The sequence below is a fragment of the Cavia porcellus genome, unplaced genomic scaffold, assembly GCF_034190915.1.
Source record: "Cavia porcellus strain 051 isolate PalLab524CR breed Dunkin Hartley unplaced genomic scaffold, mCavPor4.1 scaffold_2, whole genome shotgun sequence".
Classification (NCBI taxonomy): Eukaryota; Metazoa; Chordata; class Mammalia; order Rodentia; family Caviidae; genus Cavia; species Cavia porcellus.
Genome location: NW_026947485.1, coordinates 88,146,870 through 88,166,987, shown reverse-complemented (window position 1 = coordinate 88,166,987; position 20,118 = coordinate 88,146,870). Strand labels below are relative to the sequence as shown.

Sequence of the window (20,118 nt, the reverse complement as noted above, 5' to 3'; positions counted from 1 at the left end):
AAATCTTAAGACTTCTGGTAGAAGGTTATAGTTAGGTTTTGGTTAAATGAGGTTCTCTTATTATTTGCTCGTACAATAAATAATTTCAAGGATAATTTAACACCTAGTTTAAAAGACTCAGAAATAAATTGCAATCTTTTCATATTGCTTCACTAATTGGCAGGATACTAAGCTACATATAAATATTAACCGTATAAGAGAAGCTCTTATGAATAAGAAAACGGTCAGAGTTACTAGAGGGCAATTAGTAATATACAGTAAGAATAAGTGACCTAAAAACATAGGGAAGCCAGATGCTACACTCCCTACGGCCAAATAAAGAACAGATAACATCAAGCATAGGGTGAAAAACGCCTACGGATAGCTCACACTTGGTGACATAATAATGCAGGCCAACTGACTGACAAAACTGCAATGACTGCATTATAAATAGCACCAGCACTACGAGAGTTGCTAGGAGACCAATTCATTTATCTACCCTTTCTTAAAGCAAGCAAAGAAGGAATGGCAGAAAAATTAAGGTGGGCCTTAGAGAGTTATGATCTACTTCGGAAAATTAGCTTTCCCTCCATACTATCTTTTTACTCCAAAAGCACAGGAGCATGAAGAGTTTTAAAGGGCTAAACTTAGCACATTTACTTTAATAGCTGAAAAGTAATTATTTTTAAAAGGCAAGACAGGTAAAATCTAGCAAGATAGTATCTCTGCTTTCTCAATTGTTAGGGAAAAATACCCTAAAATCTAGCTATAAATGTTTTGGGTAAGGAAGAAAAAATCTGAACACTGCAAAAGTTCATCATAGAACAAAAGTATAAAAAGAGTTTATTCATAAATAATAATAATGTGTTAATTTCCAATTTTCTTAACCTAAAGAACCATACTAGAAACTAAAATCAGAGGAAATACCAAGTAAGAGTCTTATTTTTGAGTAATGTATTCACAGAAATTTCCTCCAAATGTTAAAAAGAACTTCATTACGTAGACTTCATACCGTAAGGTTTCTCTTCGGTCACTTTCCCCGTAGAATCTAGTGTGTCGGTGGCCTTTCCCAGTTCTCCAATGGCGATATACCTCTAGAAGAAGGAAAGAAGAAAAACGGTCCAAGAGTCCCTAAAAACCATCACAGGCACCTTATGTTTACACGGAATTACACTAATACTACTGCCTGATACAAAAGGAAGGCAAATCTTACACAGTAAAACTGCTGCGTTGGTCTGTTTGTTTCTGATCAACAGGAAGCATTTGCATACGCTGAGGACCAAGTCACAAACTTCCTACATGGGTTAACACGAGAAACAAAAACCTGACTTTATTGATAATTATACTTTATAAACACATTATTATTGTAAATGTTTAAAATGATTTTTGTATAGAGAAGTTTGTTTTTTAAGGAAAGCTTTCAAGTATCATTGGCCATTTGTACTCACATGTTCTATCCATAAATTCAATCAATTAATCACAAGATCAAGTGTTCCCCAAAACAGCATCTGTACTGAATATGCACATGCTCCTTTTCTTTTTTTTTTTTTTTTTTTTTTTGGTCTTTTTCCTTTTTATCGGTACCAGGGATGGAACTCACGACTGCCTGCTTGCAAGGCAGGCGCTTATGCCGCTGAGCTAAATACCCAGGCCCCATGCTCCTTTCCTTGTCACTGTATGACGCAGTTTAACAACTGTTTATATGGCACATACATGGTAGTAGGTATTCTAAGTAACCTAGAGATAACTTAAAGTACAACATGTACAAAGATGCATTTAAATTATGCAAATACTATGCCATCTTCTGTAAGAGGCTTAAGCATTTGTGGATTCTGGTATCCATGGAGGCTCTGGAACCAATCCCCCACATACACCACAGACAACTGCATGCCTATGAATAGAGAGAATAATAGAACAAACCATGACATAGCCATGACAAAATGCAGTAATTTTACCACACATGCAACTAAAATTTTAAATGCACCAGTTTATTATTTCTTCTATGTAATATGAAGACCAGTCTTAGTAACTAAACATTCATTTAACAAGACCTAAATGTGTAGAAAATGAGCAAAACTAATACAGCAGAGGTAGCACACTTGACTATCACACATGTTTTCTCAATAAAGAGAAGTGATTTATTGTAGTGCTGGGGATCAAACCCCGGGCCTTGTGCACGCAAGGCAAGAGCTCTACCACTGAGCCATACCCCTACCCCTGTGAACCACGTTTAGAAGGAGCTACCCAGTAACATTTTGGCATGGCTATCAAGAGGAGTCAAAAGGAGATTCCGGTAGCAAAACCAAATTCACCTTGCAAAGCCACTTTGTAACATCTACCCCAACTCCCAATCACTCACCCCCAAAGCACGACTAAGAGTAGCTGATGCCCAAGACAAAAGTCATAGAAAGAATGAAGGCCTGTATCAAATCCATAAATTTCACTGTGTTTTTTAAAGATTATGAATGTACAAATTATTCTTCTAGGTACTTATGAGACACAGAGATATAAACTACAAGTGTTACATTATCTCTAGGCTCATGGGAGGTTACAATGTAAGAGGTTAAGATAACAATAAAACAACTACAACAGGTAATGAACAGAGTGATGATAACAGATGCAAGGGCCGTCACCAGCAGATGATCTTACTCAACTCTCATATTATAATGTTTCACACGTAATTACCCATACACAACTGTTTTCCAAGCATAATTTATATATTGATTCTTACAGTCTCAAATTACCAGGGTTTTGCATTACTGTTCTATTGTATTCCTTACTAGATGGAAACATGGTAACAGTTTAATAATCTCTTAATAGAATTACAAACATGCTGGAGCAGTTTCTATGTGTACAAGTCTTCATATTTCATCTCAATTTTGACATCTAGACTGTATCTGCGAAATCTCAAAACATTCCAGGTTCTGCATCTACTGTGTATTTGGCTGTGTTTTATTTTGGTGGGGAAGTTTTATGTTTGTGTCTAGATGTTTCCCCAAAGCCTTGTGCAGTCATGGGCACGCCCTTCTAGACTCTGTGACTGATTCATGGTCCAATGCTGGAGTTAAGGGTGTAAACGCTACACTCATCCTAGGTCAGATAACCTAAATACAAGGCTATATAAGGGACACAAAGCAGTTTGTCTTTCTTTCTCTAACCCTGAGGCAGGTGGATTGTCATAAGTTCGAGATCAGTCTGAGTCTGTAGTGAGACCAGCTCACTACAAAGTGAGCTCAAGGCCAGTCTGAACTGTATAGTGAGACTCTGTCTCAAAGAAAAAAAAAAAGTTGTCTAAGTTTCACAGGAGCATTATTTGAATCATCTTTCAGAGATCTCATGACCAGTTCAACTGAAAAATGCTACACTGTTCTTAGGGAAACTTTCTGTCTTTTGATCACATTCCTGATGGAAAAATTTATATACCCTAATAATAATACTTGTTCATCTATTGAAGGTTATAATAAACCTTTCTGAGGAAATGCTGGCTTTGCCTGCAAGTACCATGTATCTTTTTTCCGTATAATGGAGGGTAGCCTTATATTTGGATAATTCTAATTAGATTTAAGTTTTCATAAGAATATATCAACTTTTATGTCTATTTATCTGATTTCTAAAATGTCTATAAAGTAACCAGCTTTAATCATTGATATAAAAATAATAAACATAGAACTCCACCATCTCATCAAAGACTGTACCTCAAAGTACAGTATCTGCTATCCTGCTTTTACTGAATATTTGACTCAAAGAAATTATAATTTAGTAAAAATGGTAGAGAGACTACTGCTTTCCTGTAGATAATCTCTATCCTATATTTAGGCCGTGTTAGGCCAAAGGTATACATTAGGGGCTGGGGATTTAGCTCAGCGGCATAAGTGCCTGCCTTGCAAGCTGGCAGTCGTGAGTTCGATTACCGGTACCGATAAAAAGGAAAAAGACAAAAAAAAAAAAAAAAAAAAAAAAGGTATATATTAGCCTAACTTCTCAGAATCATTTTAATAAGTTACATTTTATGTAGATTTGTATGTGCTGTAAGCTATTTTTGAGAACTATCACTTGTTATTCAGAGTCCTTTATTATAGGAATTTGTTTCTGGTTTTAACACCCAGAGAGACTGACTCTTCCGTAAAGAACTGTCAGGGTTATCCTGATGATTACCATATTTTCACCAATAAATCACAGATAGGGATGAAAAAAGATGTAACTAACTAATCGAACATGCCTAGAATTTAGGGGTGATCTGGTGATAGGTGACATAGTAATAACACTATTACTTATCAATTTCTCTACAGAGGGCAGAAGGCACTCTAAATTGGGTTCAGCGGTGGCGCTGCACACTTGTAGGCCAGCTATTTGGGAAGCTGAGGCAGAAGGATCACAAGTTCAAGGCTAGCCTGTAATATCTTAGTAACTCTGTCACAAATAAAAAATAAAAAGGGCTGGAAATGAAGCTTAGAGTGAGACCTCAAGTAACTAACACACAGACTTTCTCTCTCTCTTATGAAAATTTTAAAAAGATGTTTTTAAAGCTCATTATACATATAACCCCAAAGCATGCAGTAAAACATTAAAAAAAAAGAGAAAGTGACAGTGTTCAAGAGAAACAAAGTGACAATAAATAAATAAAAGACTTGAGAAACATAATCACTGGCAAAACAAAGACTACTATAAGACAAAAGAGCAAGAATGATGAACACGTTAGGGATGTCTTGTCTTAACTTTTTTTTTTTGTCTTTTTCTTTATCAGTACCAGGGATCGAACGCATGACTGCCTACTTGCAAAGCAGGTGCTTATGCCACTGAGCTAAATCCCCAGCCTTGTCTTAACTTTTAAACCTCGTTCTGAATAAAAGGGAAAGCAAGAAAAGAGTTGAGTGGTCTGAATAGTCTCTAGGCTTCACAGATGGAAGCAAAATAATGATCTGATGGTATAAGGAATTTTTTTTGGTCTTTTTTGAGTCAAAGTTCACTTTGTAATTCTGACTGGCCTTGACTCACAGTGATCTTCTGCCTCAGCCTCCTGAGTAATGGGATTACATACATGTACCACCATGCCCACCTAAAAATTTTATTTAAAAGGTCACCATTCCATTTATTGATTTACAGTGGTTGTATGAAGCAGATGAAGCAGGATGTATGAAGCAGGATGTTGCTAATAATTTTAAGGTTATTTCTTAATTCTGGAGAACAACTGTTAGCCCATGTTCAATTAGTAATGTTTCCAATTAGGACTCGCTAGTGAGAAGTATATTACAATATTCCTGTAATATTAATACTGAATTCCATTCCAGAACAAAATATTTCTGTCTTGAAGCAACTGCACCCTACATACACTAAAAGTGTTATTTTTTTCTAACAGTACTGTAACAAAAATAAAAATGCATCTGTAAAAACAGAAGGAGAGAAAAAGGACACATAAGATCAAACATTAGATTTGAGCTAGGCACTAATAATTTTAAAATGAAAAGGAGGGAAGGTATCAAAAATATATTGTACCATATTGTTGAATTTGATAAAGTTTTTGCTTTTTTTTACACATTTGTATATAAGGTCATGATATAAAATGAATTTTTTATGGTTACTCTTAGTAACAAATGTTTTTGAAAATCACCATAACATGATTTCTAAAATCCTCTCTAGTACTAAAAAACAAAAACTATCAGAACAATGATTCACTGATGCTTTTTAATTAGTTTTGACAAAAAATGTAATCTTCAATATATTTAAAAGATTTAAATGATTTCTTTCAACAAATATATAACATAAAATTAACAGTATGAGAAGTATAGTTAACAAGAAAATGATGCCTATGTTTGAAATGTCAAATATCCAAGAACTAGGTTTCTGTAACAAGATGCACCTGGGTTATTCTATTTATGTTTCAGCCATCTGAGGATCCCGCATTTCACCATATGACAGCTAGCTTTCCTAGGTGAATAGCAAAAGGGTTTGTAACAAAATTTAAACTAGAATGAGTGATGTATTCATATTTTCAACTGTAATATTTGTGAAAATACACCTGGAATTTACAAGTTGTGCCAACCACATGCAGTATACTGTACATGTTTGTGATTTGAATTGGAAGTGGTGAATAACATATATTTCCAAAACTACATGGCTTTTGTGTTGGGGAAAAAAAGCCTAATCCAATTTCTTAATGTGAACTTATCTTTGTTTATTAATATAAAAGTGTCTTGATTACTGTAAAGATTTTAGAAAATATCAAATAACGTGAACAAAAAACCAAAACCACTCATTTTCCCCTGTTGCGTAACTATAGTTTATATTTTGGACTTGAGAAACAAATGTTAAGCAACTGGCCAAACTTGTATCAGAAACAGATTATAAACTCAATGTTAACATTTATCTCAGTACGTAACTTTCTGGGAAATAGTCAAACACTTCCATCTTAACATACTTTTTTATTCTGTGAAATCTTTTGAACACTGATATTCTGAAGGTAACAAAGCAAGATACACTAAAATTTTTCATTTATCTCTTCCAATAGAAAGGCATGGGATTTTATGCCCTAGAGTAATCAGGGATTTTATTTTAACAAAAACTTACTCAGACTACTGCCACTCAAAGTGTGATCCATGGGGCCAGATCCACTAACGGGGCAGGCTCAGAAAATCAGTGTTCAGAAACGTATTTAGCTACTGGATACTGCCTAACATTTTAATTATATTTGACAAGCATCAATCAGTCTGCAGTAAACTGGAAATTGTTTACCAGTTACTTATATCACATTTGGCACAAGGGTTTTAAAACAAGAAGTTTAGTCTAAGAACTTATTAAAATTCTTCTCTATTTACAGGAATACTCACTTCCTTCCGCAGGCATTTTCATGGGACCCCCCTCGCTCCAGCTATAAAAACTGGGGCCTAACTCCTAATTAAAGCACACACACTGTTAGCCCTTTTAGAGCTGGAAGAGACGCTGATGATTCTTCCTAGGGTGGTTAACCGCTGTGACATCCTGATTTCTGTTTCCCTCCAGAACACTGAATTCATGACGCAGTCAGCGGGTTCCCAGCCTCTTGGGCCTTCACACAGCCCCTCTTCCTGTGTCCCCTATTAAGCTGTTTAAAAAGTGCTTTTGTATCTAGTCCACTTTCATAGATGCATGTGATTTATCATTTTAAAGAAGTCCCGCTCTTTTCTTTAATAGATATTTCATAAACACTGAACAAAGCATCTTTTTGCTGAAGAGTGCAGGGCTTACAAAATGGTAGTGTTTATACATATTTCAAAGTAGAAAAAAAAAATCAGCCAATAGAATTTACAACCATTAAATTTACTTTTATCTAAGAACTCTGATTCTATCTTAAAAATCTAAATTTTAAAACTGTGGGCACAGCTGAATTTTGCTCCTTTAGGGTGTAATTGTTTTCTTTTTTTCATTTATAGCTGCAGTATCTGAGTCTGAGATGTTTGCAGACATTGTCATTTGAGAAAAAACACTTGTCCATGCAATTTACATTATGTATTTTTAACTGATAAAATTCAACATGTACAGTGCATTATCTAGAAAAATATTAAAGAAAAAATAAAAATATTCCAGTATTCTTACCTTAGAACCTGACAACATACTGGTCAACATTTTTGTTCCCCTTCCAATTCCAATGACTGCAAATCAAAGAGAAAAATATTAAGACACTATTTTGAAAACTAAGTTTTAAAAATATGTATACTTTTTTTTCATAATTTTCTGGCCTATATTATGTGAAGCTGAAGAGAGTATATAGTTAACAAAATTTAAGGGCTCCTATTATTTCAATCAACTGAATTTCCAGGCAACTAAAAAATTCTAAAGAGGGAATGGAAGAAAGAATTTTTTTCTCAAAGTATTAAACAAGAAAGAAATCTCAATTGGGGCAATGAGATAAGCAAGTTTTCTAGAACAACCCCAAAGAATCTACTAGAGTTTTATATGGGCTCTAGTGAAAAATACATGGTACAATTAACCATGTCTAAATAGCATGATCAAATCTTGACAGAATTCATTATTAAACAAAGCAAAAGCCATCATCATAGCTAATGAACCATTTAAACGATGATTAGTGCCCAGCAGTACATAATCAAGAAAAGCGAGACATAACAAATCACCCTAACATGCAGAAAAATTATAGGCAAAAATGAAGGCCTAGAGATTTTTTTCCCCAGCACTGGAGACTGGATCTAAGGTTTCACACTCAGCTATATCCTCAGCCTTTTGAAATTTTTTTATTTTGACACAGGGTGTTCCTAAGTCACTGAGTCACCCAGTCTGGGCTCAAATTTATGATCTTTCTGCCTCAGCTCCTGTCTTAGTTACTTTTTACTTGTCGCTGAGACAAAATACCTGAAGCCCAAAGTTGGGAAAGGAAAGGTTTATTTTTCACAGTTTTTGGAGGTTTCAGTCCACACTCAGTTGGTTCCCAGGCAGGCGGGAATGGCTGGGCCGCTTTTCATGGTGGCTGCAAACAGCAAGCCGGAATCAGCAAAGAGCAAGACACACCTTCTTCCTGCCATTACATCACATCCTGGCTCTACCTCTTTGTGGGTGGAGCACTGACACCATCAATCCAAGCACTAGACAATGAAACAATCACAAATACACAATGTAAACTCATGAGGCTTGGTGGACACAGACATAAACCATGACATTCCACCCCTGGCCTCCAGGACTCATGTACATCCTTTATACAAAAGACATTTAGTCCATCTCCAAGAGTTGTCAAAGTCCTAACAGTTTCAGAATTGCTAAATAGTCCAAGTCCCAAGTCTCCTCCAAGATCTATGGTAAACTCTTAACTGTAACCCCCTGTACAAATGAAACAAGGTTAAACATTTCTCAAATGCAAAGGCACAAAATAAACATTACCATACCAAAAATTACAAACAGGGGAATATAAAGCATCGGAAACAAAGCAAGTCCAGCATCCAGCAGGACAAACATTAAGTCCTAGAGTTCCATGCTCAGCACCTGAAGCAATCTGGATGTAAGCTCCAAAAGGCTTGGGTGATTCCACCCCCACCACACTTCCAGGGATTTCAGCTCCTGCAGCTTTTTAAAAAAATCCTCTCTGCTCGCTTTTTGCAGCTTTCCTTGGATCACCCACATTTCTGGCATTTTCAATCTTCTGGGGTCTTCACTGCACCTTTGACTTCACCTTTATATCTTTACAAATTGCCCTCTCAGGGGCACACTGCTTGGCCTCCCAGGCCCTTTACAATCAAGGTGGAAGCCGTCTTACCCTCAGAATTTGTGCATTTGCCTTGCACCTAAAATCAGCACTTTGTGGATGCCGCCAAGGTTTGCTGCTAGCTGAAGCAGTAGCCAGGCTTTTCTCTCTCTTGGCTATAGGGGTCATTTGCCTGGATTGCAGGACTCTGTTTACCTGATTGTGAGAAAAAGCTTCTCTATGCTGCCGCCATTCTGGAACCTCATGTGGCCGCTGTCGCCATTCTGGAACATAGCACTCTGCAGCTTTTCCCTATGAGCAAATTTTTTCACCTTTGCTGTGAGGCTGCACAAGGTGGAGACCTGATTCCTGGGATGCCCTGGGGCCATCTTTCTTATCTCTCTGTTTCTCCTCAGGAATCAAAATCTCAACTCTGTCTTTACAATCCACAGCCTTCCTGGAATTTTCCTTTGGGCCAAACTCAGAGCATTGTATATTATCCTGCTGGGCTCTTTGCTCCTGATTTAAAACATAAAGCTGGCTAAAAGCCCCCAACAATAGCCATGCCACAGCCTCAATGTTCAATTGCTTTTTAATTTCTTTTTCAAGATTAATCAGTCCATTGCCCTTTGTCTCAGTCTCAGGCAAAGTCTCTGGGCAGGAGCAAAATGCAGACAAACTTTCTGTCAAGCCATAACACACATCATGTGGAGTCCATCGACCAATGCAGTCCTTCCCAGCAGAAACCTCCCAAGCCTGGTCTTTACCATCCGGCTTTCTATCAGCCTTCTGGTCTCCTGAGCTCTGACCAGAATCTCCTCTACAGAACAGCCTAAGCTGCTCCAGCTCTATGTATCCAGGCGACATGTCCAAACCTTTCCAAACTCTGCCCACAAGCCATTTCCAAAAAGTTCTGAGATTATGGTGGTACACACTCATATCCATAATGTGTTTTAACAGAGATCAACTGTAACACTTAAAAAAAACAAAACAAAACCTTGCCTTTTTCTTCAGTTGTTCAGTTGCAAACATTATCTTTCCAATAACGTATTTTACTAGATGGTTGAGAAGATTTAATAATTTCTTCACTTAACAGCAGCCAATTTTTTTTATAAGAATTGTATTTATCATCAATGGATACAACTGTATACAATACAATATGACCCCACAGTTCAAAATTTGAAGGACACATGGAGAAATAATTATAAAACTGAAAAAAAATCAATACATATAGCAGGTATCATGCAGTGGATTTATCATGTATCAAGTTCGCTCTGAATGCTTTCATTCATAATCTAACTTAATCCTTATACTGATCCTGAAAAAGTATACCATTATCTCTATTTTACACACAAGGGAACTGAGCACAGAAACACTGAATTTTGGCTAGTATCTCACAATCAATACATGGTAGAGCTAAAACTCAAATTGAACCTTTCCCCTGCCACTCTGCTCCAGGTTTTCTTTCTTCTGCCACCACCCTAAACTACTGCCAGTCTCACTATTCTTCCGTTTGTCCCTTGCTCTTCAAGTTCATATTATTTCATTACTGCATCTCAAACCCCATTTCACTACACTACAAAGCCCCCAGCAACCCTTAGTGAGATTTCAGTTTCTATAATATCAACTCCTAATATTCAAAGTCTATCTTCAAAGTCCGGCTAAATTCCCAAGTAATTTGTGACTTCTATTCCAAACCCCCTGTAAATGCCTATGATATTCACTTATATTGATCCTTGGGCACTAAAGAGATGTATATTAGTTCAAGGACAACTATCAAAAACTGCCTCAGTATATTTTAAAAAGTTAAAATACTCTTCAAATGACAATTTGTTGACACTGTTGCTGAGGCAAAAAACTACATAATAATAATAACCAACACCCAATGCAATTTGATTTCATTCAAATGAATTCTTCATCAAACTTTTTACATGTACTATGCACAAAGTCCCAAGGGGGAGGTCTCTGATAGGACAACAAAGAAGCCAAAAACATATTTCCTGACTTTAAATGAGCTTGTTGCCTCAGAGGGTAAAGAAACAGGGAAATCACAGGGCTCAAAAATCATTTCCTGAATTAGGGAGTGAATAATGTTAAATAGTAACAGCATGCAACATGACAAAGCACCAAAACGAACAGAGAACAGGTGCAGTAGGAGGCTGAAAGAGGACCATTCTAGATGGTGGTCCCATTGGTTAGGCCTTGAAGAACGTACAGGACTTGAACACACACAGAAAAGGGAAGCATGTTCTAAAGGAGGCCCAAGCACACAAATACTGAGACAAGGGTGTGTTAAAAGCAAACTGACATATTTAACTTTACCACAGTCAAAATGCTGAATTAATGATGACTTTGAGCTAGTTAAATGATCCCAAATGATCAGTTATCCACCTTATCCCTCTCACTGCACAGTCCCGAAAATCAGGGCCAGTGGAAGGTAAGTGACTAGTGAAAGCTGAATTTGGGGAAGACTAATCAGCAGTGCGATGTAGAAACACTATTAGGAACTGAGGCACTTCTAACTGGCAGGGATGAAGACGGAATGAAAACTAAAGGAAAGCTGGACATGGTGGTACACACCTGCGATTCCAGTACTTGAGAGGCTGAGACAGGAGGAGGACAGCTGTGAGTGCGAGGCCAGAATGGGCTACATAGAGTTCAAGGCCAGCTAAACCACATAGGCAAGACCCTGTCTCAAAAAAAAAAAACACTGAGCTTGGTGGCACATGCTTGTAATTCCAGCACACAGGAGGCTGAGGCAGGAGAATCACAGCAAGTTTAAGACCAGCCTGGGTTACATAGTGAGTTCAAGACTTGCCTAAACTACAGAGGAAGGCCCTGTCTCAAAAAATAAAAACAAACACAAACATAAAGACTACAAAAGAGTATCTTATATTCCTAGATGGACGTATCATTAGCTTTTTGCCTGTTTTTTGATCCTTCAAAATTGCATTACTATATAAATATAGAAATAAATAAGCTTGGGATAAGTCAGTTCAGTGGTCTATAACCTAACAGGGGGATGAATGTTAACAGAAAAAGAACCAAATGAAAAAGTTTTATATTAGCAATAAAAAAGAAAGCAGGTAGCCTTCATACATTGAGAACAGCAGTTTTTGGTCAAACCTAAAAAGTCAATACAAGTGACATCAGAAATAAGCAGTTCCTATAAAAATAAACAAATGAACCAAGACATGGTCTGCAAAACTGCAGCAGTTAGAGGAGAGATGAGTAAGAGGACTTTCCTCGCAAACAATGACTACTCTGTCTTCCAAATTTCCTGGGCTCACTCAAATATTCTCTGTAAGAAACCCGCTATCTCCAAACCCATCCAGTGCCCTAGAAACTTTTCTCAAATCGTAAAGATAAAATCAGTTTATTGTAAGAGTCGTTTTAGGACCAGGCAAAAGTATTTTCCACACATTTCCAAAGATTTCCACAGTTGCAAATTTCTACCGCTATTTTTCTAATTCTATCACGCCCTCTTAATTATCTTTGAAGACCTGTATTGTCCCAATTCTAGGAATGTACCCTAAACATCCAAACCATAAGGAAGGTCTTATTAATACAGCTGTTCCTACAAAATCAGTTTCACTAATAAAACTCTAGTAAACTTCAGTGTCGTCAAATAGAGAACTAGAAATTGTCTTTTTACTCTTATATTAGTAGCTATTAAAATAATGTTTATAGTTTTTCAAGTAACGTGAAAAATGCTATAATGTTAGGTAAAAAAAACAGGGTATATAAATACATAAAATAGAACTGAACATTTAAAACTTACACATTTAAAACTAAGTGAAAATACAGCAAAAATGTTAACTGATTATTTAGTGAAAGGCAGAAAAAAGGTTACTTTTACACTTTCAATTTTTTTTTTTTTGTATTTCTAAAATTTTCTGTACCATACTTTTATACTTTCTCAAGTTAGGGAAAAAATCATCCTTTTTAAAGTGATAAGTAAAACTTTTGTTTCTGTTTTATAATGTTTGATACACTGTATCAACTTGAGAAGCTTAACTAAATAACTCAGTAGTTCTGTATCTTAGGGTGTAGAGGACATGTCCTTATGCCCTAGGATGTTGTTCATTGTGTTAACTTGAGACATTTAGGTTTAACTGAGGGACTCAGCAGAGGGCCAGGGTCCTCACTTTGTGAACATCCTGAGCCTGTGCAAGAGAAGGGCATGGGGATGGTGTGAGTGCTACACCCATCGGAGGGCAGGTAGCCTGCATATAATACAATACAAGGGAAGTAAAAGAGGCTTCCTCCTTCCTTTTTTGCTCTTGTTGCTTTTGCTATCTTCTGCCACTTTGAACTATTGCCCCTCACCACGCCACCTTGCCTTGATTATAGCCTGATTATAGCCTGAAACCTATACTAACTGAGATAAGTAAATCTTTCCTTAACTTTGGGTGTCAGGTATTTTGTCCTAGCAATGAAAGAAAAATAAGACATATCTCAAGTGACTTATGGAACATGGGAGTATTAGTTTACTATGGCTATAGTAACAAACTATGGATTTAACGGCTTAAAACAATATAAACTTCTTATCTGACAATTCTAGAAGCCTGAGGTCTGAAATGGGTTTGACTAGACTAAGGCAATTACTATGTATTAATTTTTTTAAAAAGTCTGATTTGGTTGTGTTGTCTCTTGGAGGTTCTTCAGAGATGCTTCATTCATCTCCCTTGGGAGGTTTTTCTTTTGCTTTCTTTTTTGCTTTTTTGTTTTGTTTTTACCTTTTCCAATTTCTACAGACCAATTTACATGCTTTTTTTGTATATGTCTGTAGTACATGCAGCTTATAATTATCTTGAGGAGTGGTGACACATGCCTACTATAGTGACTTCTTTGTGTTTTTTATCTCCTTTCCCTTCCTTACCTACTCCTTAACTCCTCCTCCAATTCCCATTTTTCATTCTTGTTGATATTATTAACCATGGCTCATGTTAGGGCATAGAACAGTTACATTAACTGAGCTTACTAGCATATACACTCCTATACAATGCATATCATTATTCTACACATTTTTCCTTTTTCTCCTCCTCATACTTGCCCTTAATTACTTGGATCATTTCTCTAAGCAAGAAATCCAGCGCTTGTCCCCCTTCTGTTTTATTTTTCTCATTTCTGAGACAAAATACCTGACACCCAAAAGTTAAATGAAGAAAGGTTTATTTTGGCTCACAGTTTGTAGTGGTTTCAGTCCACAACTGGCTCACACCAAGGTAGGGTGGCATGGCAGACAGGCATTGCACAACAGAAACAGTCCATGGCAAGCAAACAGGAAACAGCAAAGCAGCCAGCAGCTAGCAGCAGAAGCAGCAGTAACAATAGCAGCAGAAGCTGCTCTCTTTTTCCCCTCCAGCCTACTGGCCTTTCAGATGGTACCACCCACACCCAGAATGGACCTGTTCATTACCCACTCCCAGAACTATATTAGTGGACTAATTTAGTAATCACACTCCCTTATTTCATGCATCACATACCCTAGATGTAGCCAGCTTTCAAAACTCCCACCTATCGGCACATGAGCACATTTGGGGGGACATCTAGACATAGCTATAATACTTTCTATCCATCTGTTATTAGGATTTAGCTATTATAAGCTGGGCTGCTCGTAGTATGATGTATTAAACTCACTATGGAAGATACCTAGTAGGAGGGATAGTTGAGTTATATAGAATTTCTAATTTCAGTTCTTTGAAAAATCTCCATACTGATTTCCATAATGATTGTGCTAGTTAATATTCCCACCAACAATGCAAGAGGGCTTCTTTTATATCACAGCCACACAGGCATTTGTTATTGTTTGATTTCCTAATGACTGCCATTCTTTCTGGAATAAGATGAAATCTTAATGCTGTTTTAATTCACATTTCTCTAATGGCCAGAGTTGTAGGGCATTTTTTCATATATTCATTAACTATTGTATTTCTTCCTCTGTTCATTTCTTCCACCCATTTCTTGACTAGGTCTTTAATTTTAGGAGATTTAATTTTTTTAAGTTCTTTGTGTATCCTAGGTATTAGTCCTCTACCTGAATCTTTTGCTGTACAAAAATTTTTTAGTCTAATATAATCCAATTTGTTGATTCTTGCTGCTATATCTTGTGCAGTTGAGACTGTTTAGAAAGTATTTTCCTATACCCATGTCTTTAAGTGTTTTATTTTATCTTTAAGTAGATTTAATGTTTGCTTTAATATTTAAATCTTTCACATTTTTATTTTAATTCACACTCTTTGATAAACAATCCCCATCTCTTTTCATAAGAAAGCAATCACATCACTGCAACTTCGGCTTCCATTGCTACATCTCTCTCTTCTGCCTGCTTCTTTAACTCTTTAAAGATTCTTGTCATTACACGGGGCCTTGTATATTCTATACAATTTAATGGCTTCATTAGAAGATAGCACTATAAATTCAGTAAAACTAAAACATTCCACAGTAGACTAAAAATGACATGGTTTTAGTCAATTGAATCTGACTTCATGTGTCTTACCCAGAACACCTCGGGCTGCGCTGTCTAGAGTTCCTCCATGCCCAATTTTCAAGGTCTGTTTTTTCCTCTTGGTCCATTCTGAAGAAGGCATACCAGCTTCTGTGAGAATAATCAGGATGACAAAAAACATAATTACTAAAATGAATGAAGTAGGTACTGTACAGACTTAACATATTAAGTCTAGGACCATAGATTGTAAAATATACATACATCCCCTAACTTCAAAAAAAGTACTATTTCAAAACTAAATGTCTAGAAATGACAATGTATTTTCTAAAAAAGGAAAAAGAGAGAATTAATTATGAATAAAAATCTAAGCTAACCTGTAAAAAAGTCTAGGAAATTCCTGGTGGTAGTGAACTATTAAAGAATAATGAAAAAAAGTTAATTTTTATATAGACAGATAGCTTTAGAAGTCTTCAACTTTCCATTTTGAAATCTCTTCATAGTGTTCTTCGCTGGCACCTCCAGCCTACCTATGTTGAGAGTACACCTCACACAGGACTACTTCTAAGTATAATGAGTTCTCAAACTAAGTTTATTTGTCCACTTTTCTTAACAAAATTTCTCAACACGTTAAAGAAGCTAATTCTACAAAAAGTCATGTGGGAAATAGGTGACAGTTAAGTTGCGTCTTAGCCTCTAAAGCATTTGGATTAAAAAAAAAAAGAAGATAATGACCTCAGCATCTTTCACATTCCTGTCTTAAAGACAAAACTTTGTGCTTTGGAACTATAAAACATGGCCTTTGAACATAAACCTCTAAGGTAGACCTAGTTTCAAACCTTTCACCTTTCACTTACAATATATCATGGATCCCTCACGTATGAATCTATTGGAATCTTTTGGAGAACTCTTTGTATTTTCAGCTTGGTACTCCTCAGAGTGTGAAGGCCTCATAAATTCACTCTACTGAAGCAAATATCCATGGATGAATATTTATTAAGGTATCTGGTGTGTTTCAGGTCTTGAAGGATTTAAACACACAAAGCCGAGTAGGGATTAGAGTATGGCAGGAATCAATATAGGAAAGAATGTTCTTGAAGGCCATCACAGCTGACCATGACTTTAATTAGTGCTCATTAAACCTGACCAGCATTGGAATGTGGACATCATTAAGATCCTTCCCAGGAAATTCTGACAGCTGGTTAGAATGACATTTGAGAGGCCCTAATCTAGCTAATACAAACATAGAACAGGCCAATCATAAGCATTATAGAAAGGGAGGGTTAGCAACATCTTAATGAGGGATTTCCAGAAAATGGCCTAGCAATGGCTTTGAAACAATCTACTTTAACCATGTATCAACAGAAAGCTTCAATTCTTGGAAACACATTAATCAGAAAGCTAGGGTGTGGCTTTGATCCTGTCAGAAACTTGTCTGAGAAAAAGAATGGTAATAATTACTTTGAGGTTCAAAGAGAGAGAAAGAGCCATACTTTAACTGAGATATTAGGCTAAATGAAAACAGCAAGTGTACTTGGCGGGGGCTTTAAAAACACCATAATGATTACCCTTAACACAACTCCTTGTTTCATCATTCCCTGTGTGATTCATTCTTACAACATATTAGGAAAGAATGAGCATGTATAATCTTGGAATTAAACATGTAAGAATGTACATACATGTAAGAATGTACATACTTGCCAATAAACATTTAATTTTGCATTGTTACTATTACAATTACCAAATTCCCATGAGAATAATTTGGTTTCATATTTTTAAAAAGGTAAAATTGGGCGGGGTTTAGCTTAGCAGTGTAAGTGCCTGCCCTGGCAAGCACAAGGTCGTCAATTCAATTCTTGGTACCAAAAACACAAAACAAAACAAAAAAACAACAGAAAGATAAAATGGGCCAGCATTACCTAACAAAATAAGAAAAAAGTTCCAGTATTGGTTTAATGGCCAGGGCTGGAGATAAAGCTCAGCAGAACAGGGCTTGCCTAGCAAGCTAGAGGTCCTGAGTTTGATTCCTGATACAAAAAATAAAAGGTTAAGGGGCTGGGGATTTAGCTCAGCGGCATAAGCGCCTGCCTTGCAAGCAGGCAGTTGTGAGTTCAGTCCCTGGTACCGATAAAAAGGAAAACAACAAATAATAATAATAATAATAATAATAATAATAAAAATAAAAGGTTTAATGGTGAGACAACATAAGACCAAACTCTAGAAAGTCTAAATGATTTTAGTAATAAAGGCTGCAGAAATTGCTAGGTTGTAAACTCAGGTCACAGACAACTATTTTTCATCTATCTCTCTGTATGTTAGCACACATCTAGTTTAACCTGGATGTCCAATAAAATTGTGACATCGCTGCTACTCTCTGAAGTGATCTTCGGGCTGTATAACCCTTCAGGGTTATAAACTGAACTGTAAACTGTATAACCCTTCAGGCTTTTCTAATATTTTTCCAGTGTGTATAGACACAAAAGAATGCTCTTGGAGAAACAGCCAAGTTATGTTATAAGCTCAAAAATCCAAAATGTGCTGTACTTATTATAACTTGTTCTCTTCCTGTAAAACTTGTGTAATTGCCAGTTAAGTTGCAACTTTGTAACATACCCACCACCCTAACCCCCTCCCTGCCTCCCTGGTTTCTGTAACTGCTTGTTCAGCCTTCCTGGTTCCTGTAAAACTAAACCAAATTACCTTTTATAGGGACAAACTGATCCTAAGACCCTGACCCCTCCCCCTGTGGCTTGCTACTTTATAACTCCTTGCAGCCTCTGGCTCCACACACACTGCCTTGGCTGCTTTTCTGGGACAGTGCTGCTGCTGAGCTCAGCTAACAAAGTGCTTCTTTTTAATTTTTGGCGCCCGTCATTTTTCTGCCCATATCAAGTTATATTCAGGGTCCCTCAAAATATGGCCCACAGATTCACTTACACGAGAGCCATATGCAGCATGTTTAAAAATGCAATTGCCTGAAAATATCCTACCCTCACAATCTCTGGAAGACCAGGGATTAGGAATCTACATTTGTTTAATAGACTAAGCAATTCTTATGCCCATTAAAATTTTTTTAAAAACACTATTATTTAGTCTTGGGTAAGTAAGTGTAATATATATGGTGGTACTGGAGACTGAACGCGAGTTCTTTTGCATTAAACTACATCCCAAGGCTTTTCTGAGTTAGGGTCCTGCTAAATCGGCAAGGTTGGGCTTGAATTTGCAATCTTTCTGCCTCAGCTTCCTACAATACTACAATTACTGGTGTATGTCACCATGCTCAGTTTTCAATGTTTTTAATAATAAAACTGAGGATACAAAACCAAAGCTTCCTTAAGAGTGGATTTTATCCACATGAATCAAACAGACGCTCTTGAAGAATCCGATTCTATAAAACTAGTCTGCAAGCCCTATGGCCGAGATTTATTGTGTATGCGGGGTCTTTCCCTTCTCTTAAGAATAACTGCCCACTAGGCTACAGGACTTCACACTAGAACAGGTGCAAGCCTGAAATGCCCCAGAATTCTGTCCAGAGCTAACTCAGTCGTCGCTCTCCCTTTTCCTTCATCTCTCAAACCAGGGGAGCCCCAAAAAGCCCAGTGTGTTTTCTCTCTATCGTCAGCCGCCTCATCCTGGTCCCCACCCGGGCTGCAGTACCTGCCAGCAGCTTCTCTTTCAACCGATTCAGCAGCTCGGCTGAAGTGGGCCCTTTGGGCTTGTGCACTGCGAACACGCCGCTGAGAGACAGCAGTTTAGTAGCCAAAGGGGCCTTGGTGACCTTCGTTTCAGCTCCAGTTCTGGCCGTGGCCGCAATACTTGCGGCCGCAGCTGTTGCTACAGACTTTCTGGCCATTGTTGAGCCTGTTTCTGCAGCGTCTAAGATCGGGGCTACGTCTGTTTTCAAAGGCGAAGAAAGCACCACAGCTTCAGCAACTGCCATGCTTTTGCAGCCTAGACTTGCTACCGGGTGGCGCAAACTAATGACGCAAAAAGAGCGCACCCTTTAAACCCTCTTTCCCAGGCTGAAGGAATGGAAGTGGGCAGGGCCCCAGTGGTTTATGGGAACTGTAGTCCATAGCGTTCCGGTACCGGCGGGTGATTGTTATTCAGTCTCTTGAGTTCTGTTGGGGTCGCGTTTCTCCTGTATTCCCCTTCACTTCTTGCATAGAGTTACTTCTGTTCCACAGGAGCAATTTGGAATTGCAGTCCTAAACTGCCGAACCCAAACAAGAAGTCTGTAAAATTTAGATGGGGGGGTCTCTCCTTATCCTCCTGGCTCTGCCCTCTGGAACTGAGAAGACCTAACATCTAAGAACAGAAAACAAAGTGGTGATTTTTGCTGTGGCCTGAGATCAGATTGGTTTATCCGATTTATTCTAGACTTGGATATACTGTTTAGTATTACAGTGCCCTGGAACGTAAGCTCTGTTAGAATTACAATGTAAACTTGTAGGACCAGACCTATGTATCTTACTGTTGTATCACAAATGACATACATAATCTTTAAATAAATATTTAGGAATGAATA

General features: G+C 37.3%; 1 protein-coding gene across 1 annotated transcript in view; it reads right to left on the bottom strand.

The window, feature by feature from the left end:
• Trub1 (TruB pseudouridine synthase family member 1) overlaps window positions 1-19,563 on the bottom strand; it is a 35,969-nt gene extending 16,406 nt beyond the window's left edge. The window contains exons 1-4 of the mRNA XM_003475138.5: window positions 19,248-19,563; window positions 15,645-15,743; window positions 7,549-7,604; window positions 992-1,073 (exon numbers count right to left, since the gene is read on the bottom strand). Of these exons, the coding sequence (XP_003475186.1) occupies window positions 992-1,073; window positions 7,549-7,604; window positions 15,645-15,743; window positions 19,248-19,530 (520 nt within the window). The 5' untranslated portion in view covers window positions 19,531-19,563. The remainder of the gene's footprint in view (window positions 1-991; window positions 1,074-7,548; window positions 7,605-15,644; window positions 15,744-19,247) is intronic.
• Between the last annotated feature and the right edge of the window lie 555 nt (window positions 19,564-20,118).